This window comes from Nerophis ophidion, linkage group LG06 (genome assembly GCF_033978795.1).
Source record: "Nerophis ophidion isolate RoL-2023_Sa linkage group LG06, RoL_Noph_v1.0, whole genome shotgun sequence".
Taxonomy (NCBI): domain Eukaryota; kingdom Metazoa; phylum Chordata; class Actinopteri; order Syngnathiformes; family Syngnathidae; genus Nerophis; species Nerophis ophidion.
In genome coordinates this window covers 10,856,200-10,884,136 of record NC_084616.1, presented here as the reverse complement: position 1 = coordinate 10,884,136, position 27,937 = coordinate 10,856,200, and the positions used below count along the sequence as shown (strand labels likewise).

The window sequence follows — 27,937 nt, the reverse complement described above, 5'->3', positions numbered from 1 at the left end:
GTGTTAAGCAATGTCAGCTAAGATTTATCTGAGAGCTAGATGCAGTCATCAAAAGAGCCACATTTGGCTCAAGAGCCATAGGTTCCCTACCCCTGGGCTAGAGTATACAAATGAGTTTTGAGATGGGACTTAAATGCTTCTACTGAGGTAGCATTTCTAACTGTTACCGGGAGGGTATTCCAGAGTACAGAAGCCCCAATAGAAAACGCTCTTTAGCCCGCAGACTTTTTTTTAGTCTTTGGGAATCACTAATAAGCCGTAGTTTGTGGGAATAAGCCGAGTGTGGTGTTCATACAGTATGTTGTCAATATTCAGTGTTTTATCGTTCATAGTTAATATTCTTAATGGGGTGTCTCATTCAGTAAAAAAATAAAATAAAATTGTATTCTGTGTTTTAGGCGGTCTGTCATAACGTTTTCAGGATAAAATAGATATACCGGCCCCCAGACACATCTTTTTCCTCTAAAATTTCCCTGAAGTCAAAATAATTGCCCAGGCCTGGTCTAAGCGAAAAGAGCCCTGATTGCAACGTGTTCTGTTGCTGTTCAAACGGCAGGAAGTGGACAGAATCATCGCCCAGATGATGCACGCCGCCGAGTACTTGGGATGGGACGTGTCCGAGCTCAGGCCGGTAAGTCCCTGTGCGCTGGAAAGCGCCTCGCAAACACAACACGACCCTGATCTTGAGCTGGGAAAAGCTTTTTAGAGGTCAGACGCTAACGCGGCGACGGCCTTCCCGCAGGTGCTGAAGGACATGATGAAGGCGATCGATGCCGACAGCAGCGATACGGTCTCCCTGGAGGAGTGGGTGGAGGGAGGCATGAACAACGTGCCCCTGCTGGTCCTGCTGGGCTTGAAGGTAAACGACATGAAAGCTTTTATTGCCTCGTCGTCGAGGCTGTTTTGTGCACACTCAGCACAATGTCGTGTTGCACTTTAGCAGGCGTACACAGAAAAAGACAGGGATTAAAAGTAGCATGGAGTTCGAAAGAAAAATGGAGCATCTAGGGCAGGGGTGCCCATTACGTCGATCGCGAGCTACCAGTCGACCGCGGGGGGTGTGTCAGTCGATCTCGAGCCGGGCTTTTAAAAAAAATAGACCTAAAAATGAGTGATCATCAATCTTCACCAAGACGTCACTTAAATGACATTCACGGTACCGGAGGGTCTTGTGAGATGACGCTGGCTGCTGCAAGATCATTATTATTAAAATATGACCGAGAGGAAGGCGGGAAACAATTTTTATTTCAACAGACTCTCGCGCCGTAACTTCCGTCAAAACTCTAAAGGCCGACTGCACATTTCCTGTCTTCACAATAAAAGCCCTGCTTCATGCTGCCTGCGCTAACTAAATATAGAGTCTCGGAAAACTGGCGTGCACACGCGATCCCTCAGAAAGCTGGCGTGCACATCACTTGTGCACGCCAGCTTTCCGAGACTCTTATTTTGTTAGCGCAGGCAGCATGAAGCAGGGCTTTTATTGTGAAGATAGGAAATGTGCAGTCGGCCTTTAGAGTTTGGACGGAAGGGACGGCGCGAAAGTCTGTTGAAATAAAAAGTGTTTCTCGCCTTCCTCTCTGTCATCTTTTCATAATAATGAACTGGCAGTAGCCAGCGTCATCTCACAAGACCCTCGGGTGCCGTGAATGTCAATCAAGCAAGCTACGGAATTTGCCGCCAATGTTTTTCTTGTAAAGTGTATGGAAGCTGGATGAATTAGATGCCAAAAACCAACCACTTTCATGTGGTATTGTACAGAAAGGACAACTTTTTTTCTCCTCCATTTGAAAATGTGGGCATTATCATCATTACTGTCTGATTCCAATCAATGCAAGTCATCAGAATCAGGTAATACACCAACTTATATTCTTGTCTTCGTGAAAGAAAGACATCTATATGTGTTACACATGCTTGTATTATCATTAAACACATTTAACTTGTTTACAAAAATGTCTCTTTCATAAATAAATAAATATAAATGATATATATAAATGAGGTAGATCCCCTCCAGTTGGTCAATTGAAAAGTAGCTCGCCTGCAGAAAAAGTGTGGGCACCCCTGATCTAGGGTAAATATTTGAATGTTCACATTTTAGGTGACCTGAGCTTCCGGAAAATAGTTTGATGTTTAACAGTCAAAGCCAATCTTCGCCGCCGTACTCCGCCAACATTTAGATCAAATCATGCGGGCGCCATTTTGATATTTTACATTTTCAAAACCAATACACAAAACCCAAAACCAGCGAATTCGGCACATTGTGTAAATGGTAAATAAAAAGAGAATACAATGATTTGCAAATCCTTTTCAACTTATATTCAATTGAATAGACTGCAAATACAAAGATATTTAACGTTGAAACTGGAAAACTTTGTTATTTTTTGCAAATATTAGCTCATTTGGAATTTGATGCCTGCGACATGTTTCAAAAAAGCTGGCACAAGTGGCAAAAAAGACTTGAGAAAGTCGAGGAAGGCTCATCAAACACTTATTAGGAACATCCCACAGGTGAACAGGCTAATTGGGAACAGGTGGGTGCCATGATTGGGTATTAAAGCAGCTTCCATGAAATGCTCAGTGGTTCACAAACCAGGACGGGGCGAGGGTCACCACTTTGTCAACAAATGCCTGAGCAAATTGTTTAAGAACAACATTTCTCAACCAGCTATTGCAAGGAATTTAGGGAGTTCCCCATCTACGGTTCGCAATATCATCAAAAGGTTCAGAGAATCTGGAGAAATCACAGCACATAAGCGGCAAGCCCCGTGACCTTCGATCCCTCAGAATGAACTGCATCAAAAAGCGACATCAGCGTCTAAAGGATATCACCACATGGGCTCAGGAACACTTCAGAAAACCACTGTCAGTAACTACAGTTGGTCGCTACATCTGTAAGTGCAAGTTAATACTCTACTATGCAAGGCGAAAGCCATTTATCAACAACACCCAGAAACGCCGCCGGCTTCGCTGGGCCCGGCTCATATAAGATGGACTGATGCAAAGTGGAAGAGTGTTCTGAGTTATGACGAGTCCACATTTCAAATAGTTTTTGGAAACTGTCCTCCGGAACAAAGAGGAAAAGAACCATTCGGACAGTTGTAGGCGCAAAGTGTAAAAGTCAGCATGTGTGATGGTATGGGGGTGTATTAGTGGCCAAGGCATGGGTAATCTACACATCTGTGAAGGCACTATTAATGCTGAGCGGTACATACAGGTTTTAAAGCAACCTATGTTGCTATCCAAGCAATGTCTTTTTCATGGACGCCCCTGCTTATTTCAGCGCGACGATGCCAAGCCACGTGTTACAACAGTGTGGCTTCATAGTAATAGAGTGCGGGTACTAGACCGGCCTGCCTGTAGTCCAGACCTGTCTCCATTTGAAAATGTTGAATGCTAAAATATGAGAAGGGAGAGTGTCGAACAACTTAAGCTGTACATCAAGCAAGAACGGGAAAGAATTCCACTTCAAAAATGTGTCTCCTCAGTTCCCAAACCTTTACTGAGTGTTGTTAAAAGGAAAGGCCATGTAACACGCTGGTAAAAATGCCCTTGTGACAACTTTTTTGCAATGTGTTGCTGCCATTAAATTCTAAGTTAATGATTATGTGCAACAAAAAAGGAGTGTCTCAGTGTGAACATGAAATATCTTGTCTTTGCAGTCTATTCGATTGAATATAAGTTGAAAAGGATTTGCAAATCATTGTATTCTCTTTTTATTTACCATTTACACAATGTGACAACTTCACTGGCTTTGGGTTTTGTATGCTGACTGAATGTTTGTAGCGTTTAAAAGTGTGTGGGTCCTTCACAACAATGCCACCCAGGACGTCCCTCTCAGGCTATTTATTCACATTCATTCAGCTTCTGATTTTTGGAGGAGACAAAACCAATTTTAGACTGTCCCCTCATTTGGATAAGAGCCCGATTAACAAATGGACAGCGACCTCTGTAATCTTGGAGATTAGAACAGGATGCCATAACACTTTCTGCACCATCAGCAATGTGGTTGGGGGAGCGGCTCGTCAGCGACCGTGTGACATGTGGGACAGTTCTGTTGCCAAAGGTGTTTTGTACTGGAATTACCAAACTGTACAGTAGGATTTACGAACTTAATTGGTTCTTGAACAGAGTTCGTAAATTGAAAAATTGGTATAATGAAAGGGGCTTCACGGTGGGAGAGGAGTTAGTGCGTCTGCCTCACAATACGAAGGTCCTGCAGTCCTGGGTTCAAATCCAGGCTCGGGATCTTTCTGTGTGGAGTTTGCATGTTCTCCCCGTGAATGCGTGAGTTCCCTCCGGGTACTCCGGCTTCCTCCCACTTCCAAAGACATGCACCTGGGGATAGGTTGATTGGCAACACTAAATTGGCCCTAGTGTGTGAATGTGAGTGTGAATGTTGTCTGTCTATCTGTGTTGGCCCTGCGATGAGGTGGAGATTTGTCCAGGGTGTACCCCGCCCTCCGCCCAATTATTGCTGAGATAGGCGCCAGCGCCCCCCGCGACCCCGAAAGGGAATAAGCGGTAGAAAATGGATGGATGGTATAATGAAACAAATGTTCTCCTTGAGAAACAATGTACCATATTTTCCAGACTATAAAGCGTACCGGTAAAAAGCCGGCACCCACCAAATTTTAAAAGAAAACATTTTTTTCATATATTAGCCGCAACAGACTATTAGCCACAGACACATTGGGAAATGAGTTATTTACACAGAAAGAATGTGTAAATGTTTGTTTACATACCTTAATTGTTTCCATACAATGCCTGTTATGAGGCAGTAAAACGGCTGATCAAACAAAATGGAAGTGGACCCACCAGCTGATTGATTGAAACTTTTATGGGTACCGTATTTCCTTGAATTGCCGCCGGGGCGCTAATTAATTTAATACCTCTTCTCACTCCGGCGTTTACCAGAGGCATGCGGTGAAGGAAAGCATGCGCTAATTATTTTAAAACTTCTTCTCACTCCGGCGCTTACCAAAGGCATATGGTAAATTTAGGCCTGCGCTTAAACATTTGAGTGTGATGTCAGGTTACCATCATGAAAAGCACATTTAATAAAAAAAATGTTATTATGGTCTTACCTTTACTTATAAATGAAGTCCATGCGCAGCTCCTTCTGATCAAAAGCATCGATAACTTGTTTATAGAAGTCTTCCTTATCTTTCTTCAGTTTCAAAAGTCTCTCTGTCTCGATGGAAATCTTCCGTTATTACCTCCTGCTTCGATTGAAAGTCCAGTTTAGAAAACTGTTTTATTTTAGATATGTAATCTTCCATGTTAAAAGTGCAAGCGAGAGGAAAAAATAAACGATCGCTGCTCACTCTTGCTGCTTGTTGTCACTTCTTCTGCAGCCGAGTTGTCACAAGAAGGATCACTAGCGCCCTCTACCACTAGGAGGCGGGAGTCATTCAATGACTCATATTTGACACACGCAGCTACGGTATATTAATAAAACATAGCTGCTTACTGTTCTTTTTAGCATATTCAATAGCTTGGACCTTAAATCCTACTGAATAGCTCTTAATCTTCTTCCCTTTGTGCGATTTCAAATGATTGAAATCAGCCTCCTCCATTTTGAAAATGATGACGAGTTTGACCCGGTGGAAATTCTGCGCTAATTATTTGGCAAAACGAGTTTGACCCGGCTGAAATTCTAGACATGCGCTAATAAAAATAATATTTTGCGAAACAAATTTGGCCCGTCGTTAATCCTGAGCCGGCGGTAATGCTAAGCATGCGCTAATTATTTTGCAAAACGAGTTTGACCCGGCAGTAATTCTAGGCAGGCGCATACTATGTACCCGGCGGCGATTCAAGGAAATACGGTAGATTGCACAGTACAGTACATATTCCGTACGATTGACCACTAGGTGATAACACCCGAATAAGTTTTTCAACTTGTTTATGTCTGGGTCTACGTTAATCAATTCATGATAGCTGTGAAAGCTAGCTCGCCAATTAGCTAAACAGACTCAATAACTCCACGGTGACGTTTTGGTGAATTTACTGAGGAATCAACAAAACTGAAACGTTACCAAAAAAAAATGCCATTGTAAATTAAAAATCCTGACTCAGACGTTTGTAAACGTGTTAGCAGATTAGCTAATGCTAACGACGACAGCTGGATTACATGATGATAGCACATACAACCATGCATAAATACACTCATGCATGTATTCACATTTCACCAAACATATATTAGCGTTGTTCCCAGCACACTGACAAAGCTTAACCTATTGTTACTATAACAATCTACAAGGTTAATGATGTTCGCTACTCTTTCTTTCCCTCCATTTATCTGCTTTCTTTTTTTATTCAAGTTATCATTACATACATGTATTGTTGCATTTGAAACAATTTTATTGTTGATAATAGAGGTCATTATTGTTATTATTCATTATCAATAGGTCTTTTTTATTGGTATTTATATTGCTCCATTTTTAGTGCAATAATGTTCATTGTCATTTCTGTGTTATTATTATTTACTTTACTATCTTCTTTGTTGTCACTTTTACCATCATATTTAAACATTTTGTATTTGCTGATGTTCTGTTGTCGTCATCTCCCTGTCTTATCCCCTGCTTGAGTTTTTGACCACTCCTCTTGGCAAAATCGGTGCAGTTCAGCTAAATTTGACCACCGAACTTTCCTCCAGAAGGTCTTATCTTTGTCCATGTGATGTCGGATGAAACAAAAATGGAGCTATTTGGCCCCAATACCCAGCAATATGTTTGGAAGAGAAAAGGTGAGGCCTTCAAATTCCAGGAACACCATCCTACCGCCAAGCATAGTGGTACAATTAAAAAGGAGGACTACCTCCAAATTCTTCAGGACAAGCTAAAATCATCAGCCCGGAGGTTGGGTCTCGGGTGTTCCAACAGGACAATGACCCCAAACACACGTCTAAAGTGATAAAGGAATTTCTAAATCAGGCTACAATGAAGGTTTTGAATGGCCTTCCCAAAGTCCTGACTTAAACGTGTGGACAATGCTGAAGAAACAAGTCCATGTTAAAAAATAATGCGACAAATTTAGCTTGACTACACTAATTTTCTCAAGAGGAGTGGTCAAAAATTCAAGCAGAAGCTACAAAAAAATGCCTTATTGCAATGAAACTTGCCAAGGGACATGTAAGCGAATATTAAAGGCCTACTGAAAGCCACTACTAGCGACCTCGCAGTCTGATAGTTTATACATCAATGATGAAATCTTAACATTGCAACACATGCCAATACAGTTTAGTTCACTAAATTGCAATTTTAAATTTTGTGCCGAAATATCCTGCTGAAACGTCTCGGTATGATGACGCGTGTGCGTTACTTCACGCATTGTAGAAGACATTTTGTTCCAGCATCATTCCCAGCTATAAGTCGTCTGTTTTCATCGCCTAATCACACAGTATTTTGGACATCTGTGTTGCTGAATCTTTTGCAGTTTGTTCAATGAACAATGGAGACATCAAAGAAGAAAGCTGTAGGTGGGAAAGCGGTGTATCGCGGCCGGCTTTAGCAACACAAACACAGCCCGTGTTTCATTGTTTACATTTCCGAAAGATGACAGTGAAGCTTTACTATGGAACAGAGCGGTCAAGCGAACACGGTTGGATTGGACCACACACACAAAGTACAGTGTATAATGCAGCGATCCTTTCGAAAGATCGTGTTTCGAAGAGGGTCCCTTGCGAAGGGCAGAGATGGGCATCGCGTACCCGTCGACTGGTGCTGAAGAAAGGTGCGGGGTCGACCTTCAGGTTGTACAAGTATGAATGAATGAATGGTTTATTTTGAGCCATGCAAACAAAACAAAAGAATGACATAAAATACAAAAGAAATATATATATATATATACATTATTTTTACACCTACATAGAAAACATTACATGTGACTAATCTTTTGTAGACGTCAAGATTGGCTCAAAAGGGAGTGGGAAGAAGTAAACTTATTAGGTCCCACCCCTATACATATACAATATATATATACACAATATATAATACAATAATATATATAATATAATTCAATTCAGTGGTTGCTGCATATATGCTATATATTATCTATATATAATACATTTAAATTCACACACACATATATACATATGCACACATACATATATACACAACACACACATTTGTACACACATATATACAATCTATGTAGATATATATATACATACATATACATACATACACACATGCATATACCCAAAATACCCCCACACACACACACACCTATATAAATACTATATATATAATAGTATATATAATATACACTTTTGTCAAGACGTTATTAACAGTTTTTGGTGCCTATGGGAACAATCTTTCATTTTGACTGTGATATTAGTGGTTAATAGTGGATCTGACCATATAATCTCACTAAAACACTAGTAACACAATAAGCAGATGAGGGCTTTTCCAGAATTATCCTAGAAAATTTGTCTAATAACATCTGAATCGCTCACACTGTATAGTATTTTTTTTCCTTTTTTTTTTCTAGTCTTTCACACTCACTTTCCTCATCCACAAATCTTTCATCCTCGCTCAAATTAATGGGGAAATCGTCGCTTTCTCGGTCCAAATCGCACTCGCTGCTGGTGGCCATGATTGTAAACAATGTTCAGATATGAGGAGCTCCATAAGCCGTGACGTCACGCGCATATCGTCTGCTACTTCCGGTACAGGCAAGGCTTTTTTTATCAGCACCAAAAGTTGCAAACTTTATCGTCGATGTTCTCTACTAAATCCTTTAAGCAAAAATATGGCAATATCGCGAAATGATCAAGTATGACACATAGAATGGAGCTGCTATCACCGTTTGAATAAGAAAATCTAATTTCAGTAGGCCTTTAACATTGCTGTATGTATGTATACTTTTGACCCGGCAGATTTAGTTGTTGTTGTTGAAGAAGTTCCGAGGTTTGTGGAGGCCCACAAAGTGTTAACTTGTGCTTGTCACGGTCCAGATGACCCAGACGGACGGTCAGCACTTGTGGAGGATGAAGCATTTCAACAAGCCCGCCTACTGCAACGTGTGCCAGAGCATGCTGCTGGGCCTCAGGAAGCAAGGCCTGTGCTGCACCTGTGAGTACCGCCAGCCGCCACACGGGGGCGACAGAACCCAGAGCGGTGTGCCCTTGTTCCCGCAGGCTGCAAGTACACCGTTCACGGCCGCTGCGCCAACAGGAACCCGGCCCCTTGCACCAGAACCTACGTCAAGTCCAAGAAAGAAACAGGGGTACGGCATTTCCACGGCAACACCTGTTTCTTTGTTTTTATTATTATTTTTGTCTGGTCCTCGAGTGAGTTATTCCCCTGGCTTTAGGTTCCCGTGCACGACTGGGTGAGCGGCAACTGCGACTCCAGGAAGTGCGACAAGTGCCAGAAGAAAATCAAGAGCTTCCAAGGCCTGACGGGCAAACACTGCGTGTGGTGCCACTCCATGGTCAGCATAGCAACCCAGCATAGCAACCTAGCATAGCAACCTTTAGGGACAATTTGTCCAACTTTATGGTGACCGTATGGGGAAGGCACTGCTCGGAGGAGTCGGGTATGGAAGAACGGCTGTGCCAAACAAGCAAAAAGACACATTTTCATATGATAAGTACAAAACCTAAAAGCAGTGAAGTTGTGACGTTGTGTAAATGGTAAATAAAAACAGAATACAATGATTCGCAAATCCTTTTTAACTTATATTCAATTTAATAGACTGCAAAGACAAGATACTTAACCATCAAACTGGTAAACTTTGTTATTTTTTGCAAATATTAGCTCATTTGGAATTTGATGATTGCAAAAAGCTGGCACAAGTGGCAAAAAAGACTGAGAACATTTGGAACATCCCACAGGTGAACAGGCTGATTGGGAACAGTTGGGTGCCATGATTGGGTATAAAAGCAGCTTCCATGGAATGCTCAGTCATTCACAAACCAGGACGGGGCCAGGGTCACCACTTTGTCAACAAATGCCTGAGCAAATTGTCCGACAGTTTAAGAACCACTCTTCTCAACCAGCTATTGCAAGGAATTTAGGGATTTCACCATCTACGCTCCGTAATATCATCAAAAGAATATGGAGAAATCACTGCACGTAAGCGGCAAGGCCAAATAATTTGATCCCTCAGGCAGTACTGCATCAAAAAGCGACATCGGTGTGTAAAGGATATCTCCACATGGGCTCAGCAACACTTCGGTAACTACAGTTGGTCGCTACATTTATAAGTACAATTTAAAACTCTACTATGCAAAGCCAAAGTCATTTATCGACAACACCCAGAAAAGCAACCGGATTCGTTGGGCCCGAGCTCATCTAAGATGGACTGATGCAAAGTGGAAAAGTGTTCTGTGGTCTGACTAGGCCACATTTCAAATTGTTTTTGGAAACTGTAAACGTTGTGTCGTCCGGAACGAAGAGGAGTAGATTGTTCTAGACGGGAAGTTCAAAAGGCAGCATGTGTGATGGTATGGGGGTGTATTAGTGCCCAAGGCATGGGTAACTTACACAAGTGTGAAGGCACCATTAATGCTGAAAGGTACATACAGGTTTATGAGCAACGTATGTTGCCATCCAAGCAACGCCATCATGGACGCCCCTGCTTATTTCAGCAAGACGATGCCAAGCCACGTGTTACAACAGCGTGGCTTCATAGTAAAAGAATGCGGGTACTAGACTGGCCTGCCTTTAGTCCAGACCTGTCTCCCATTGAAAATGTGTGACGAATTATGAAGCCTAAATACCACAACGGAGACCCCGGACTGTAGAACAACTTAAGCTGTACATCAAGCAAGAATGGGAAATAATTCCACTTCAAAAATGTGTCTCCTCAGTTCCCAAACCTTTACTGAGTGTTGTGAAAAGGAAAGGCCGTGTAACACAGTGTGAACATGAAATATCTCGTCTTTGCAGTCTATTCAATTGAATATAAGTTGAAAAGGATTTGCAAATCATTGTATTCTCTTTTTATTTACCATTTACACAACGTGACAACTTCACTGCTTTTAGGGTTTGTACAGTGGGGCAAAAAAGTATTTAGTCAGCCACCGATTGTGCAAGTTCTCCCACTTAAAATGATGACAGAGGTCTGTAATTATCATCATAGGTACACTTCAACTGTGAGAGACAGAATGTGGAAAAAAAATCAAGGAATTCACATTGTAGGAATTTTAAAGAATTTATTTGTAAATTATGGTGGAAAACAAGTATTTGGTCAACCATTCAAAGCTCTCACTGATGGAAGGAGGTTTTGGCTCAAAATCTCACGATACATGGCCCCATTCATTCTTTCCTTAACACGAATCAATCGTCCTGTACCCTTAGCAGAAAATCAGCCCCAAACCATGACGTTTCCACCCCCATGCTTCACAGTAGGTATGGTGTTCTTGGGATGCAACTCAGTATTCTTCTTCCTCCAAACACGACAAGTTGAGTTTATACTAAAACATTCTATTTTGGTTTCATCTGACCACATGACATTCTCCCATGTGCTCTCTGGCAAACTTCAGACGGGCCTGGACATGCACTGGCTTAAGCAGGGGGACACATCTGGCACTGCAGGATTTGATTCCCTGTCGGCGTAGTGTGTTACTGATGGTAACCTTTGTTACTTTTGTCCCAGCTCTCTGCGGGTCATTCACCTGGTCCCCCCGTGTGGTTTTAAGATTTTTGCTCACCGTTCTCATGATCATTTTGACCCGACAGGATGAGATCTTGCGTGGAGCCCCAGATCGAGGGAGATTATCAGAGGGAGATTATCAGTGGTCAGTGTATGTCTTCCATTTTCTGATAATTGCTCCCACAGTTGATTTTTTTCACACCAAGCTGCTTGCCTATTGTAGATTCACTCGTCCCAGTCTGGTGCAGGTCCACAATTCTTTTCCTGGTGTCCTTCGACAGCTCTTTGGTCTTGGCCATAGTGGAGTTTGGAGTCTGACTGTTTAAGCTGTGGACAGGTGTTTTTTATACAGATAACGAGTTCAAACAAGTGCCATTAATACAGGTAACGAGTGGAGGACAGAAGAGCTTCTTAAAGAAGAAGTTACAGGTCTGTGAGAGCCAGAGATCTTCCTTGTTTGAAGTGACTAAATACTTATTTTCCACCATAATTTACAAATAAATTCTTTAAAATTCCCTACAATGTGAATTCCTGGATTTTTTTTCACATTCTGTCTCCCATAGTTGAAGTGTACCTATGATGATAATTACAGACCTCTGTCATCATTTTAAGTGGGAGAACTTGCACAATCGCTGGCTGACTAAATACTTTTTTGCCCCACTGTACATTTCATCTATTCCACATTCAGGAACGTTAAAGGTTACAAGGCTTGTCCTGTTCTCATATTTTTTTCTCCATTTTGCAGCGTCATGACGCGTGTGCGGCCGAGGAGCCCAGCGAGTGCACGTGCGGCCCGCTCCGAGACCACATCCTGCCCCCCTGGGCCGTCTATCCTGTCATTAAGGTTCGGCAACGCACACATGCTCCATGTCTTACTTTAAGGGACATCAATTCTGAAAAGGAGTAGGAAGAAGCAGAGTTTGTTCATTTTGTACCGTTTTTCTACCACATTTTCTAGAGAAACGAGTACGACAAACAGTAAATTAAAAAAAAAGCAATAAACTAATATGAGTTTTGGGGAAAATAACTGTGAGTAAATTGCCTTGAGCAATAAATACAATATTAAAGATGCTGAGAATAAATATAATTAATAATGAATATATAATAAAATATCAGATGTTAAGGATGAATCAATCAATCAATCAATCAATGTTTACTTATATAGCCCTAAATCACTAGTGTCTCAAAGGGCTGCACAAACCACCATGACACCCTCGGTAGGCCCACATAAGGGCAAGGAAAACTCACACCCAGTGGGACGTCGGTGACAATGATGACTATGAGAACCTTGGAGAGGAGGAAAGCAATGGATGTCGAGCGGGTCCAACATGATACTGCGAAAGTTCAATCCACAATGGATCCAACACAGTCGCGAGAGTCCAGTCCAAAGCGGATCCAACACAGCAGCGAGAGTCCCGTTCACAGCGGAGCCAGCAGGAAACCATCCCAAGCGGAGGCGGATCAGCAGCGCAGAGATGTCCCCAGCCGATACACAGGCAAGCAGTACATGGCCACCGGATCGGACCGGACCCCCTCCACAAGGGAGAGTGGGACATAGAAGAAAAAGAAAAGAAACGGCAGATCAACTGGTCTAAAAAGGGAGTCTATTTAAAGGCTAGAGTATACAAATGAGTTTTAAGGTGAGACTTAAATGCTTCTACTGAGGTGGCATCTCGAACTGTTACCGGGAGGGCATTCCAGAGTACTGGAGCCCGAACGGAAAACGCTCTATAGCCCGCAGACTTTTTTTAGGCTTTGGGAATCACTAATAAGCCGGAGTCCTTTGAACGCAGATTTCTTGCCGGGACATATGGTACAATACAATCGGCAAGATAGGATGGAGCTCGACCGTGTAGTATTTTATACGTAAGTAGTAAAACCTTAAAGTCACATCTTAAGTGCACAGGAAGCCAGTGCAGGTGAGGCAGTACAGGCGTAATGTGATCAAACTTTCTTGTTCTTGTCAAAAGTCTAGCAGCCGCATTTTGTACCAACTGTAATCTTTTAATGCTAGACATGGGGAGACCCGAAAATAATACGTTACAGTAGTCGAGGCGAGACGTAACAAACGCATGAATAATGATCTCAGCGTCTTTAGTGGACAGAATGGAGCGAATTTTAGCGATATTACGGAGATGAAAGAAGGCCGTTTTAGTAACGCTTTTAATGTGTGCCTCAAAGGAGAGAGTTGGGTCGAAGATAATACCCAGATTCTTTACCGTGTTGCCTTGTTTAATTGTTTGGTTGTCAAATGTTAGAGTTGTATTATTAAATAGAGTTCGGTGTCTAGCAGGACCGATAATCAGCATTTCCGTTTTTTTGGCGTTGAGTTGCAAAAAGTTAGCGGACATCCATTGAATGAATAAATATTTTGATGCTGGACTCCCAACATATATATATTAAATAAATAATCCAAAGTAAGTAAAGACAAAGTTGAGCTAAAGATGAAAAATAAATAAATACTGGAATAAACCTCTCGACAGAAATGCCCACTTCATATGTAAATAGTGATATTAAAGTATTAAAGTAGGGGACGGCGTGGCGCAGTGGGAGAGTGGCCGTGCATAACCCAAGGGTCCCTGGTTCAAATCCCACCTAGTACCAACCTCGTCACGTCCGTTGTGTCCTGAGCAAGACACTTCACCCTTGCTCCTGATGGGTGCTGGTTGGCGCCTTGCATGGCAGCTCCCTCCATCAGTGTGTGAATGTGTGTGTGAATGGGTAAATGTGGAAGTAGTGTCAAAGCGCTTTGAGTACCTTGAAGGTAGAAAAGCGCTATACAAGTACAACCCATTTAAGTATTATGAATGAAAGATATAGTTAGACTTGAAGTGCTCTCATAGTGGAGTGTTGGCCATCTTACATCATCATTGTTCAAAACATTTTTTAATTGATAATTACAAAGTGCGGATAATTCACAAAAATACATCCAGATCTGATCTTTAAATAAACTAATATTTCTGTCAACTGATCTTTGTTGTTTATAATGATATTATGTACGTTGGAGTTGTTTTGTTTTCTCTCCTGAATGACACTTTTTGCTACTCACATGCAAAAAATGCTAATAATATTCAATTGTCTTATTTTGTAATGAAGGACAGATCCAACAACGGCTGCTCCGCTCAGACGGACGACGCTGAGCTCAACACAACTCCTGACGGACAGGTCCTACAGGTACCTTTACAGAAATCTTTTTTTTTTCTTTATAACGACATCAAATCTTTACAAAGTTGTTTTTTTGGTTTCATGTTGTGACAGATCAGCCCCGTGCCCAACACACACCCTCTTCTTGTGTTTGTCAACCCCAAAAGTGGAGGCAAGCAGGGGGAAAGGTGAGACCTAACATTCCGCAAAAATAACATGTATGAAGAAATCGGGATGATTATGTACTTTACTCATAAGTAGATTAACTAGAAATACAAGTCAAGTGGTACTTTCCAGTTTTTCGATACACTAGCTGTCGGCCTGTGTGTATATATATGTAGTTTTTAAATTTGAGTTGAGTTTATACCAAAATGGATACATGGATGATACAGCAGAGGATTGGGAGAATATCATGTTGTCAGATGAAACCAAAATAGAACTTTTTTGGTATAAACTCAACTCATCGTGTTTGGAGGAAGAAGAATACTGAGTTGCATCCCAAGAACACCATACCTACTGTGAAGCATGGGGGTGGAAACATCATGCTTTGGGGCTTTTTTTCTGCTAAGGGGACAGGACGATTGATCCGTGTTAAGGAAAGAATGAATGGGGCCATGTATCGTGAGATTTTGAGCCAAAACCTCCTTCAATCAGTGAGAGCTTTGAATGGTTGACAAAATACTTATTTTCCACCATAATTTACAAATAAATTCTTTAAAATTCCTACAATGTGAATTCCTGGATTTTTTTTCACATTCTGTCTCTTACTGTTAAAGTGTACCTATGATGAAAATTACGGACCTCTGTCGTCATTTTAAGTGGGAGAACTTGCACTTATATATATATATATATATATGTATATATATATATATATATATATATATATATATATATATATATATCAATCATCTTCTTCATCTTCTTTTTCTTTTTCTGTCTTTTTTTTCCTTTTTCTTTTTTTTCTTCTATCTTTCTTCTTCTTTTTTTATGTTTCTTCTTCTTTTTCTTTTCATCCTTCTTCTTTTTCTTTTTTCTTTTTGTTCTTCTTCTTCCTCCTCATCTTCTTTACCTTTTTCTTATTCTTCCTCTCCTCCTTTTTCATCTTCTTTTTCTTCTTTTTGTTTTTCTTCTTTTTCTTTGTCTTCGTCTTCTTCTTTTGCTTCTTCCTCTTCTTTTTCTTCTTCTTCCTCCTCTTCTTCTTCCTCTTCTTCGTCCTCGTCTTCTTTACCTTTTTCGTATTCTTCCTCTCCTCCTTTTTCGTATTCTTTTTCTTCTTTTTGTTTTTCTTCTTTTTCTTTGTCTTTGTCTTCTTCTTTTTCTTCTTCATCTTCTTTTTCTTCTTCTTTTTTGTTTTCTTCTTCATATTTTTCTTCTTCCTCCTTCCTCTTCTTCTTCTTCTTATCATTATATATATATATATATATATATATGTATATATATATATATATATATATATATATATATATATATATATATTATTCAGGGCTGCGAATCTTTGGGTGTCCCACGGTTCGATTCAATATCGATTCTTGGGGTCGCGATTCGATAACATATCGATTTTTTCGATTCAACGCGATTCTCGATTCAAAAACGATATTTCTCCGATTCAAAACAATTCTGTATTCATTCAATACATAGGATTTCGTCAGGATCTACCCGTCTGCTGACATGCTAGCAGAGTAGTAGATTTTTAAAAAAAAGCTTTTATAATTGTAAAGGACAATGTTTTATCAACTGATTGCAATAATGTAAATTAAAAAAGGCCATATGGCCCAGCCCTAGTGTGAATAGGTGCATGTGGATATAGTGTCAAAGCGCTTTGAGTACCTTGAAGGTAGAAAAGCGTGATACAAGTATAACCTATTTACCATTTTGGGTTTTTTCCAGGGTCCTGCGTAAGTTCCAGTACTTGCTGAACCCTCGACAGGTGTACAACCTCTCCAATGGTGGACCAGCGGCGGGGTGAGCAGGCGACAGTGGTGTGGTGTTCCAAGGCGACAGTGGTGCGGTGTTCCAATGTCCACTTACTGTTTGTTTCTTGTCAGCCTGAGCTTCTTCAGGAACATTCAGGACTTCAGGATCCTGGTGTGCGGCGGCGACGGCACAGTGGGATGGATTCTGGACGCCATCGGTGAGCTTGAGGAGCGACAACTCCCACTTGTAGCCAGCAGATCCTGGCTGGAGTCCTCCTGCAGACCTGCGCCTACACGCCCGAAGGTCAAAGGCCATATGTGTTTTTCCTCAACTTCTCTCTTCTCCGTTGTCCCCCGTCAGACAAAGCCAACCTGCTGGTGAGGCCGCACGTGGCCGTGCTTCCTCTGGGCACAGGAAACGACCTGGCTCGCTGTCTGCGCTGGGGAGGAGGTGAGAGACTTGCTTGTGATGGCCGCGCTCATCAAGCTGCTTTTCATTTTCGGGCCACATTTGAAGCTCAGGGACACTTTAGTTGACTTCAGCGCCACCTTTATCCAGATCTGCACCAAAGCGGGTTCCAGTGTCACTCGTGCACAAAGTTGAACACGTGAACACGTCTCTGTTGTCACACAAAAGCATTCGCCAAACCATACAAAATAATAATTATTATTATTTTAAGAAAATAATGTGTGAATACCAATTTTCAAGTTTTGCATGACAGTTTAATCACATATGCTAATGAAGTGCATGTAACCCCAAATATATCCTACTCAAATGTACAATATATACTGTTATATGTCTGGTATTATCTTCATTTGTGTCATTATTTAACTTCCATCCATCCATCCATTTTCTACCGCTTATTCCCTTTCGGGGTCGCGGGGGGCGCTGGCGCCTATCTCAGCTACAATCGGGCGGAAGGCAGGGTACACCCTGGACAAGTCGCCACCTCATCACAGGGCCATTATTTAACTTATTAATATGAATTATTAATATTTTACTATAATGTGTTATTATTTCACCTACATATTATTAATTATTGATTTATTGTGTGAATGCTACAAAGAATTCACACATGCTCTTTTACACCAACATTCATATTTATTCTTCTTCTTTTTCTTTTTCTTTCTGTTTTTCTTTTTCTTCTTCATCTTCTTTTTGTCTTTTTTTTCCCTTTTCTTTTTTTCTTCTATCTTTCTTCTTCTTCTTTTTTAATGTTTCTTCTTCTTTTTCTTTTTATCTTTCTTCTTTTTTCTTTTTCTTCTTCTTCCTCTTCTTTTCCTTTTTTTATTCTTCTTCTCCTACTTTTTCATCTTCTTTTTGTTTTCCTTTTTGTTTTTCTTCTTTTTCCTTGTCTTTGTCTTCTTCTTTTTCTTTTTCTTCTTTTTCGTCTTCTTCTTCATATTTTTCTTCTTCCTCTTCTTCTTCTTCCTTTTCTTCTTCTTATTATTATTTTTCTTCTTCCTCCTCTTCTTATTCTTCTTGTCTTCCTATTCTTTTTCTTCTTCTTCATTTTCTTCATCATCTTCTTCTTTTTCTTCTTCTTCTTTTTTTGTTTTTCTCATGTTTCTTCTTTTTCTTTTTCTTTGTCTTTTAGTTTTTCTTTTTCTTCTTTTACCTCATCTTCTTTTTCTTCTTCTTCTTTGTCTTCTTTTTCTTCTTCCTTGTAAACTTCTTCTTTTTCTTATTCTTCTTCTTTTTCTTTCTCTTCTTCTCCTTCTCCTTGTCCTCCTCCTTCTCCCCCTCTTCCTTCTCCTCCTCCAGATTTTGGCGCTCTACCTTCCGTATTTTTCACCCGATTCAAAGCGTTCCAACTTCAAACTGCTCAGCCAATTTGGGAATCGCGGGCTTTCCCTTGACAAATTCCAAACATTTCCAGATTTTCCAGAATTCCACGTTTTCCGGGACATTTTTCCCATTCAAAATAAATTGGACATTTTTCAAACTTCCTCCGTTTCAACCTTTTCAAACCATTCCACCTTCAACACATTCCACTCACCCGGGACATACCATGATATTATAATGTGTAAAAAAAATGAACGTAAAATTGATTCATTTACTTTACAATACGGTACTTCGTGGTTGCTGGTAAACAAGCAGTGGAAGGTTATTTCAAAATAAAACAGTTTTCCCGTGGCAGGTTACGACGGTGAAGACCTGAGTCGCATCCTGAAGGACATCGAGGGCAGCTCCCAGGTTCTGATGGACCGCTGGAGCGTGCAGGTCATTACGGAGGAGGACCAAGAGAAGGGCGACCCCGTGCCGTATGAAATCATCAACAACTACTTCTCCATCGGAGTGGTGAGTTTCCGCAAAGACACGTGTCGTAAACCACAGTCGTTTTATTTTTGGTTTGACGGACACGTGTCCATTAAGACGAACATTTTGTTTCTTACTGGTTGACTCTAGCATTCTCCAGCGTAGGGACCTCTAAAGTAAAAAAAAAAAAATGTTTTACTGTGATATCGCCATTTTTTTAAACTTATTTTGCATGTTAGCTAGCGGGCTATGTCATGGTTTTTGCACGTTAGCATTAAAAAGACAGGACTTTGACTTTTGGGTTACATTTTTGGGGGAATGCTTCTGTCAATTCAAAGCACAAAAAGTTGCTCAAATAAAAGTAAAAAAAAATATTTTTGAGGAGCCATATTTTTGTTAGTTTTTTATGTACATTAGCTAGCAGGCTACTCCTTGGTTCTTGAAGGTTAGCATTAGACAGGCAGGACTTTAACTTTTGTTTTTCATTTTTGGGTGAATGTTTTTGTCAATTCAAAGCGCAAAAAGAATGATTTCTGCTGGTGTTGTGCCTCCGCATTTTTTCAAGGCGAAAAATGCGCCTTGGCTCACAAAAGGGTGGAAAACACTGCGTTACAGAGTGTTTCTGTTTGACTGACGTGTGTCGTTAAATGTCCACGCCCACACAGGACGCCTCCATCGCTCACCGCTTCCACACCATGAGGGAGAAGCATCCACAGAAGTTCAACAGCAGGTAACATCCAGACCACATGGGCGGGGAAGGCCGGCGGCATTGAAAATATTTTTTGTAACGTGCGCAGGATGAAGAACAAGCTGTGGTATTTTGAGTTTGCCACCTCGGAGACCATCTCGGCCTCCTGCAAGAAGCTCAGCGAGAGTCTGAGCATGGAGGTGAGGCCGCCACGGTATAATCAGCACCGCTTAGTGGTTAGAGCAGGGGTCACCAACGTGGTGCCCGTAACAACCAGATGAGTCGCCCGCAGGCCTGTTCTAAATATAGCTCAAATAGCAGCACTTACCAGTGAGCTGCCTCTATTTTTAAAATTGTATTTATTTACTAACAAGCTGGTCTGGCTTTGCTTGACATTTTTAATTCTAAGATAGACAAAACTCAAATAGAATTTGAAAATCCAAGAAAATATTTTAAAGACTTGGTCTTCACTTGTTTAAATAAATTCATTTAATTTTTTCCTTTGCTTCTTATAACTTTCAGAAAGACAATTTTAGAGGAAAAATACAACCTTAAAAATGATTTTAGGATTTTTAAACACATATACCTTTTTTCACCTTTTAAATTCCTTCCTCTTCTTTCCTGACAATTTAAATCAATATTCAAGTATTTTTATTTTTATTTTAAAGAATAATATATTATAATTTAATTCTTCATTTTAGCTTCTGTTTTTTCGACGAAGAATATTTGTGAAATATTTCTTCAAACTTATGATTAAAATTCAAAACAATTATTCTGGCAAATCTACAAAATCTGTAGAATATTTCAAAGTCTTTTGAATTTCTTTTAAAATTTTTGTTCTGGAAAGTCCATCCATCCATCCATTTCTACTGCTTATTCCCTTTCGGGGGGGGGGCGCTGGCGCCTATCTCAGCTACAATCGGGCGGAAGGCGGGGTACACCCTGGACAAGTCGCCACCTCATCGCAGGGCCAACACAGATACACAGACAACATTCACACTCACATTCACACACTAGGGCCAATTTAGTGTTGCCAATCAACCTATCCCCAGGTGCATGTCTTTGGAACTGGGAAGAAGCCGGAGTACCCGGAGGGAACCCACACGTTCACGGGGAGAACATGCAAACTCCACACAGAAAGATCTCGAGCCTGGATTTGAACCCAGGACTGCAGGAACTTCGTATTATGAGGCAGACGCACTAACCCCTCTGCCACCGTGAAGCCCGTTCTGGAAAGTCTAGAAGATATAATGATTTGTCTTTGTTAGAAATATAGCTTGGTACAATTTGTTATATATTCTAACAAAGCGCAGATTGGATTTTAACCTATTTAAAACATGTCATCAAAATTCTAAAATTAATCTTAATCAGGAAAAATTACCAATGATGTTCCATAAAATGTTTTTTTAATTTTTTTCAGAAAGATTTGAATTAGCTAGTTTTTCTCTTCATTTTTTTCGGTTGAATTTTAAATTTTAAAGAGTCGAAATTGAAGATAAACTATATTTCAAAATTAAATTTTCTTTTTTTTTCGTGTTTTCTCCTGTTTTAAACAGTTCAATTAAGTGTTTTTTTCATCATTTATTCTCTTCAAAAAACCTTCCGTAAAAAGAAAAAAAATGTACGACGGAATGACAGACAGAAATACCCATTTTTTTTATATATATATAGATTTTTTTATTAAAGGTAAAATGAGCAAATCGGCTATTTCTGGCAATTTATTTAAGTGTGTATCAAACTGGTAGCCCTTCGCATTAATCAGTACCCAAGAAGTAGCTCTTAGTTTCAAAAAGGTTGGTCACCCTTGGGTTAGAGTGTCCGCCCTGAGTTCAAATCCCGGCCGAGTCGTACCAAAGACTAAAAAAATGGGAGCCATTGGCACTCCGCATCCATGGTTGGAATTGGGGGTTAAATCACCAAAAATGATTCCCCGGCGTGGCCACCGCTGCTGCTCACTGCTCCCCTCACCTCCCAGGGGGTGATCACGGGTGATGGGTCCAATGCAGAGAATAATTTCGCCACACCTCGTGTGTGTGTGTGTGTGTGTGTCTGTGTGTGTGTGTGTGTGTGTGTGTGTGTGTGTGTGTGTGTGCGTGCGTGCGTGCGTGTGTGTGTGTGAGACAATCATTGCTACTTTAACCATCATGGCGTCTTTTTGTCCCCAGTGCTGCGGGACTCCTCTGGACCTGGGCGCCCTGTCCCTGGAGGGCGTGGCCGTCCTTAACATTCCCAGCATGCACGGCGGCTCCAATCTGTGGGGCGAGACCAAAAAGGGCGAGGGGAAGGGGCCGAGCGGTCAGGACGAGCCCGACGTCATCATGGACCCGGAAGTCCTCAAAGTGACCGGTCAAGGTATTTGGACTCCTTTTAGGTGGATCACTACGAGGGTTGTACCGCCATATACTCATGAGTCATATTCAGTACTACACCTGCTCTAAAAAGTACCGGTCCCCCCCCGATCCTCCCCGCTTTTTAACGGGCATGACGGCGCGTCGTCTTGTTGTGACATTGCTGGTTTTACGAGCGGAGGAGCATGTTCGGCAGCGCACGCACACAGAGTACTTACAACCAGACACAGTGTGTAGACTGAAAAGGGAGAACGGACGCATTTTGGCTTAAAAAATGACGATAAAGGTGAAGTTAGAACACTGAAACAACCTGAGGGAGAGGTGCTTTAAGATGTCCATCCGCAGTCGGCAGTGTTTTAGCTTCTTCTAAATCACTAATCCTCGCCTCCATGTATCATTATCACTGGAGGACGAGGAATAGCTAAACATGCGTCACTACACACTGTAGGAGGATACAATAGCTCACCGGCGTCGCAATGTAAGCAAACGCCTTGGGTGGCTCTACACCTAACATCCACTATAATGATACCAAGTACAAGAGCATATTTAGTCGATACTACTACGATTACGTTGATATTTTTTATCGTCATTAATTATTTTTTCCTTTTTTAAAAACTCATATTATGTTTATAAAGTCAGTAAATAAGTCCCCGGACACAATAACTTCAATTATAACCAAGGTATGATCCTGTAACTACTTGGTATCGGATCGATACCTAAATGTGTGGTATCATCCAAAACTAATGTAAAGTATCAAAGAAGAGAAGAATAAGTGATTATTACATTTTAACAGAAGTGTAGATAGAACATGTTAAAACTGAAAATAAGCACATGTTAACAGTAAATGAACAAGTGGATTAATAATTATTTTTTTACAGCTTGTCCTTTATAATGTGTACAAAATAATAGGTAGATAAATGACGAAATATGTTACTGCATCGACTACTTAGGAGCCTTTGTTTGTTTACTTACTACTAAAAGACAAGTTGTCTGGTATGTTCACTATTTTATTTAAGGACTAAATTGCAACAATAAACTTATGTTTCATGTACCCTCATATTTTTTATTAAAATAAAGAAAATAATGCAATTTTTCTGTGGTCCCCTTTATTTAGAAAAGTATCAAAATACATTTTGGTATCGAGACCACTCTTTCTTGACTACAATAATCACAAGAAGTGATTAATCATCTAAAACATTAATACATGAGTGCATTGTGTTCATTTCTATGGTGCTTTTATTTTGAAGCTTGCTTTGCACTGAACAGGAAGTCACTGTTTTAACGTGGTGCAACTAGACTGTAGTTATGTCGGACTTAAGAATCAATCCATCCATCCATTTTCTACCGCTTATTCCCTTTGGGGGTCGCGGGGGGGGGCTGTTGCCTATCTCAGCTACAATCAGGCGGAAGGCGGGGTACACCCTGGACAAGTCGCCACCTCATCGCAGGGCCAACACAGATAGACTTAAGAATAACGGACTAAATTACAATAATAAACATATGTTTAATGTTCCCTAAGATTTTTTGTTCAAAATAAAAACAATAATGACATTTTTTGAGGTCGCCTTTATTTAGAAAAGTTTCGAAATACATTTTGGTACCGGTACCCAAAACATTGGTATCGGTACAACTGTAGTCACTACATTAGGTACACCTGCCAATGAAATTAAGAAGTTGCATCAATGCCTTTGCTAAACTGACGCAGTGTCGCTTTACGTCCACAAGATGGCAGCAAACAAGCTGAAAGTTGCATTTCTGTGGTTGCTGCGCAGACTTGAGCGACCGCCGCCTGGAGGTGGTGGGCCTGGAGGGCGCCATGGAGATGGGTCAGATCTACACGGGCCTAAAGAGCGCCGTGAGGCTCGCCAAGACGTCGCAGCTCACCATCAGGTGACAAAGACACGCTTTGACTCGCCGGTCGGCCAGAGAGGGTGACGACTCAGAGTGTGCACTTACGCTAATAACGCTCTGACAAGAAGGAGGCAGCAGATTAGCCCTTTACACACAATAATAAGAATAAGAATATATTTTATTTTTAAAAAGCACTGTATATCAAGCAAACAACCTCAAAGTGCTAAAGTGTTTTAAAAAGAAGGGGTTTTAAGCCATTTTAAAAAGCATTCACAGTCTGCGGTACCCTCGGGTGGTCAGGGAGAGCGCTCCACGGACTGGGAGCGACGGAGCCTACATTTACATAAGCTAGTTGTTTGACGTTCTACACGCAATGAATAGACTCTAGACACATTAGCATAGACATGCTAATGCCTGTTATTTGAGTTCTTATTTTGCAAAAAACATTGTGATAGCACCATTTTTTTTTTGTATGTTAGCAGGGAGGCTACTTCCGGTTTTTGGTACGTTAGCTTTAGACAGACAGGACTTTACCATTGGTGTTCCATTTTGGAGACAATCACTTTCCCTTTTTTACTTTTTTTCCAGACTTGCAATAATTTCACCTCCTAAAAGGTTCAATTATCGTTGTGCAGTCCTGCTAACAATTAAACTAACAATGACACTTTCCATTGTGACATGTCAGGACCAAGAAAGCGTTGCCCATGCAGATCGACGGTGAACCTTGGATGCAGTCGCCCTGCACGGTCGGTACTGTAACAACCACGCTTGTGTTTGTCTACTTATTATTATATTTTTGTCTATTTCTTATTATATTTTTGTCTACTTCTTATTATATTTTTGTCTACTTGGTTTTATATTTTTGTCTACTTATTATATTTTTGTCTGCTTCTTATTATATTTGTGTCCACTTATTATATTTTTGTGTACTTATTATATTTTTGTCTGCTTGTTTTTATATTTTTGTCTGCTTGTATTTATAATTTTGTCTACTTGTTATATTTTTGTCTACTTGTTATGCTTTTGTTTACTTGTTATTTTATTTCTGTCTACTTGTTATTGTATTTTTGTATACTTATTATTATATTTTTGTCTACTTGTTTTTAAAATTGTGTCTACTTGTTATTATATTTTGCTCTACTTGTTTTTTAATTTTTGTCTACTTATTATATTTTTGTCCACTTGTTATTATATTTTTGTCAACTTATCATATTTTTGTCTACTTATTATATTTTTGTCTACTTGTTATTATGCTTTTGTCTACTTATTATATTTTTGTCCACTTATTATATTTTTGTCTACTTGTTATTATATTTTTGTCAACTTATTATATTTTTGTCTACTTCTTATTATATTTTTGTCTACTTGGTTTTATATTTTTGTCTACTTATTATATTTTTGTCTGCTTGTTTTTATATTTTTGCCTGCTTGTTTTGTCTACTTCTTATTATATTTGTGTCTACTTGTTATGCTTTTGTCTACTTGTTATTTTATTTCTGTCTACTTGTTATTATATTTTGGTCTACTTGTTTTTTAATTTTTGTCTACTTATTATTATGCTTTTGTCTACTTATTATATTTTTGTCCACTTGTTATTATATTTTTGTCAACTTATTATATTTTTGTCTACTTGGGCTTCACGGTGGCAGAGGGGTTAGTGCGTCTGCCTCACAATACGAAGGTCCTATAGTCCTGGGTTCAAATCCAGGCTCGGGATCTTTCTGTGTGGAGTTTGCATGTTCTCCCCGTGAATGCGTGGGTTCCCTCCGGGTACTCCGGCTTCCTCCCACTTCCAAAGACATGCACCTGGGGATAGGTTGATTGGCAACACTAAATTGGCCCTAGTGTGTGAAAGTGAGTGTGAATGTTGTCTGTCTATCTGTGTTGGCCCTGCGATGAGGTGGCGACTTGTCCAGGGTGTACCCTGCCTTCCGCCCGATTGTAGCTGAGATAGGCGCCAGCGCCCCCCGCGACCCCAAAGGGGAATAAGCGGTAGAAAATGGATGGATGGATGTTACTATGCTTTTGCCTACTTATTATATTTTTGTCCACTTATTATATTTTTGTCCATCCATCCATCCATCATCTTCCGCTTATCCGAGGTTTTGTCTACTTGTTATTATATTTTTGTCTACTTATTACATTTTTGTCTACTTGTTTTTATAATTTTGTCGACTTGTTATTATATTTTTGTCAACTTATTTTATTTTTGTCTACTTGCAATTATATTTTTGTTTACTTGTTATTATATTTTGTCAACTTATTGTATTTTTTTCTACTTTTTATTATATTGTTGTCTAATTGTTATTATATTTTTCTATACTTGTTATTATATTTTGTCAACTTATTATATTTTTGTCTCCTTATTAAATTTTTGTCTACTTGTTTTTATAATTTTGTCGACTTGTTATTATATTTTTGTCACCTTATTTTATTTTTGTCTAATTGTTATTATATTTGTGTTTACTTGTTATCATATTTTGTCAACTTATTATATTTTTGTCTACTTGTTATTATATTTTTGTCTACTTATTAAATTTTTGTCTACTTGTTTTTATAATTTTGTCAACTTGTTATTATATTTTTGTCAGCTTATTTCATTTTTGTCTACTTGTTATTATATTTTTGTTTACTTGTTATTATATTTTGTCAACTTATTATATTTTGTCTACTTTTTATTATATTGTTGTCTAATTGTTATTATATTTTTCTGTACTTGTTATTATATTTTTGTCAACTTATTATATTTTTGTCTACTTGTTATTATATTTTTGTCTACTTTTTATTATGCTTTTGCCTACTTATTATATTTATGTCAACTTATTATATTTTTGTCTACTTGTTATTATATTTTTTGTCTGCTTGTTGTTATATTTTCTCATGAGACGTTGGCCCTGTGCTTTCAGATCCACATCACACACAAGAACCAAGCAAGCATGTTGATGGCTCCTCAGGCCAAGTCGTCAGGATTCTTCAACTACAAATAGAAGCAGACTGTTTAGCAAACAGCATCATCAAGTTAGTATTAGTCCTAAAAATAGATTTATAACAACTCAAATCCAGGGCTTGATATATGATTTTTTTTGTTAAAAATCAGAAATGAACATTAGAAAAATAAGATGCCATAAAAGTGAATGAATCGCCATTCACAACCATGTGACTTCTCACAGCCAATCAGATCATCCATACGGATCATTTTTTTTAATTGATTTGATAATTGTTTAAAAATACAAAAAAATGTGGGCTTGATGTAAGAATTTTCCATATTTACCCACTTTTTCGTTATTAAAAACTTATCAGAATACAATTTATGCTGCGGTTGCCAGACCCCACATACTTGATTATTGTATATATACTGACTTTAATGTTATTTTCTAAATATACAACGCCATGTAGGATCTAAATGTGCTTTAGAGAAGGTGCCTTTTCCTTTGCGTTTGTCTGGCTCGGGTCGACACACTGGGAGCTGTGCAAAAACTTGTAGTTGTGTTGTTGTTGTTGTTGTTGTTGTTGTGGCTCCACAGATATCCTATAATTACTTTATTATTAATACAAAATAATAATGCATTTGGAAAGGACCAGGAGCTGGGGACTGAATGTTGATGAACGAGTGTTTGGTGGAACAGTATTTGCCTAATTATTGTGTGTGTGCGTGTGTGTGTGTGTGTCTGTTCGTGTGCGTGTGTGTGTGTGTGTGTGAGGTGTGTGTGTGTGTGTGTTTATGTTCATCATGTGTGTTTACACGAAGGACAACTTTCAGGCTCCAGAAGGGTGTTTGTGCAGCGAATAATGTTGTCCTTTTTAAAGATGTTTACTATTTAAAAGCTCTTATCAAGTCAAATCATTCTAGAATATTCACTTACATGCTCATGTGACTGCCCCAAGTAACAGAATGTATAATTCTATTTAATAAAAACCACCAGACGTCAGCACTTTTGGCCTCATTTTCTCCCAACATTCGGCCAAGATACACATCGTGGCGATCATGTTTTCTGTCACCAGAGGGCGCTGTTTTATCCATTTAACGTCTAAGGTTCAGTTCTTTATAGTTATTTAATAAATAAGATAGTAATGTTTTGTTTTTTTAAGTCTGAACTATATTACATCTAGACAGTTTTTTTATGTTTTGGTT

General features: G+C 39.6%; 1 protein-coding gene across 2 annotated transcripts in view; it reads left to right on the top strand.

Annotated features, from left to right (window-relative positions):
* dgkaa (diacylglycerol kinase, alpha a) overlaps window positions 1-27,734 on the top strand; it is an 89,466-nt gene extending 61,732 nt beyond the window's left edge. For both annotated transcript variants that reach the window (XM_061902640.1, XM_061902641.1), the window contains 18 exons: window positions 557-631; window positions 743-859; window positions 8,957-9,074; window positions 9,140-9,228; window positions 9,316-9,435; window positions 12,347-12,445; window positions 14,698-14,775; window positions 14,860-14,933; window positions 16,633-16,707; window positions 16,791-16,876; window positions 17,020-17,109; window positions 18,800-18,960; window positions 19,584-19,648; window positions 19,716-19,806; window positions 21,772-21,958; window positions 23,727-23,844; window positions 24,491-24,551; window positions 26,712-27,734. In XM_061902640.1, the coding sequence (XP_061758624.1) occupies window positions 557-631; window positions 743-859; window positions 8,957-9,074; window positions 9,140-9,228; window positions 9,316-9,435; window positions 12,347-12,445; window positions 14,698-14,775; window positions 14,860-14,933; window positions 16,633-16,707; window positions 16,791-16,876; window positions 17,020-17,109; window positions 18,800-18,960; window positions 19,584-19,648; window positions 19,716-19,806; window positions 21,772-21,958; window positions 23,727-23,844; window positions 24,491-24,551; window positions 26,712-26,792 (1,785 nt within the window). In that variant the 3' untranslated portion in view covers window positions 26,793-27,734. The remainder of the gene's footprint in view (window positions 1-556; window positions 632-742; window positions 860-8,956; window positions 9,075-9,139; window positions 9,229-9,315; window positions 9,436-12,346; window positions 12,446-14,697; window positions 14,776-14,859; window positions 14,934-16,632; window positions 16,708-16,790; window positions 16,877-17,019; window positions 17,110-18,799; window positions 18,961-19,583; window positions 19,649-19,715; window positions 19,807-21,771; window positions 21,959-23,726; window positions 23,845-24,490; window positions 24,552-26,711) is intronic.
* The last annotated feature ends 203 nt before the right edge of the window (window positions 27,735-27,937 follow it).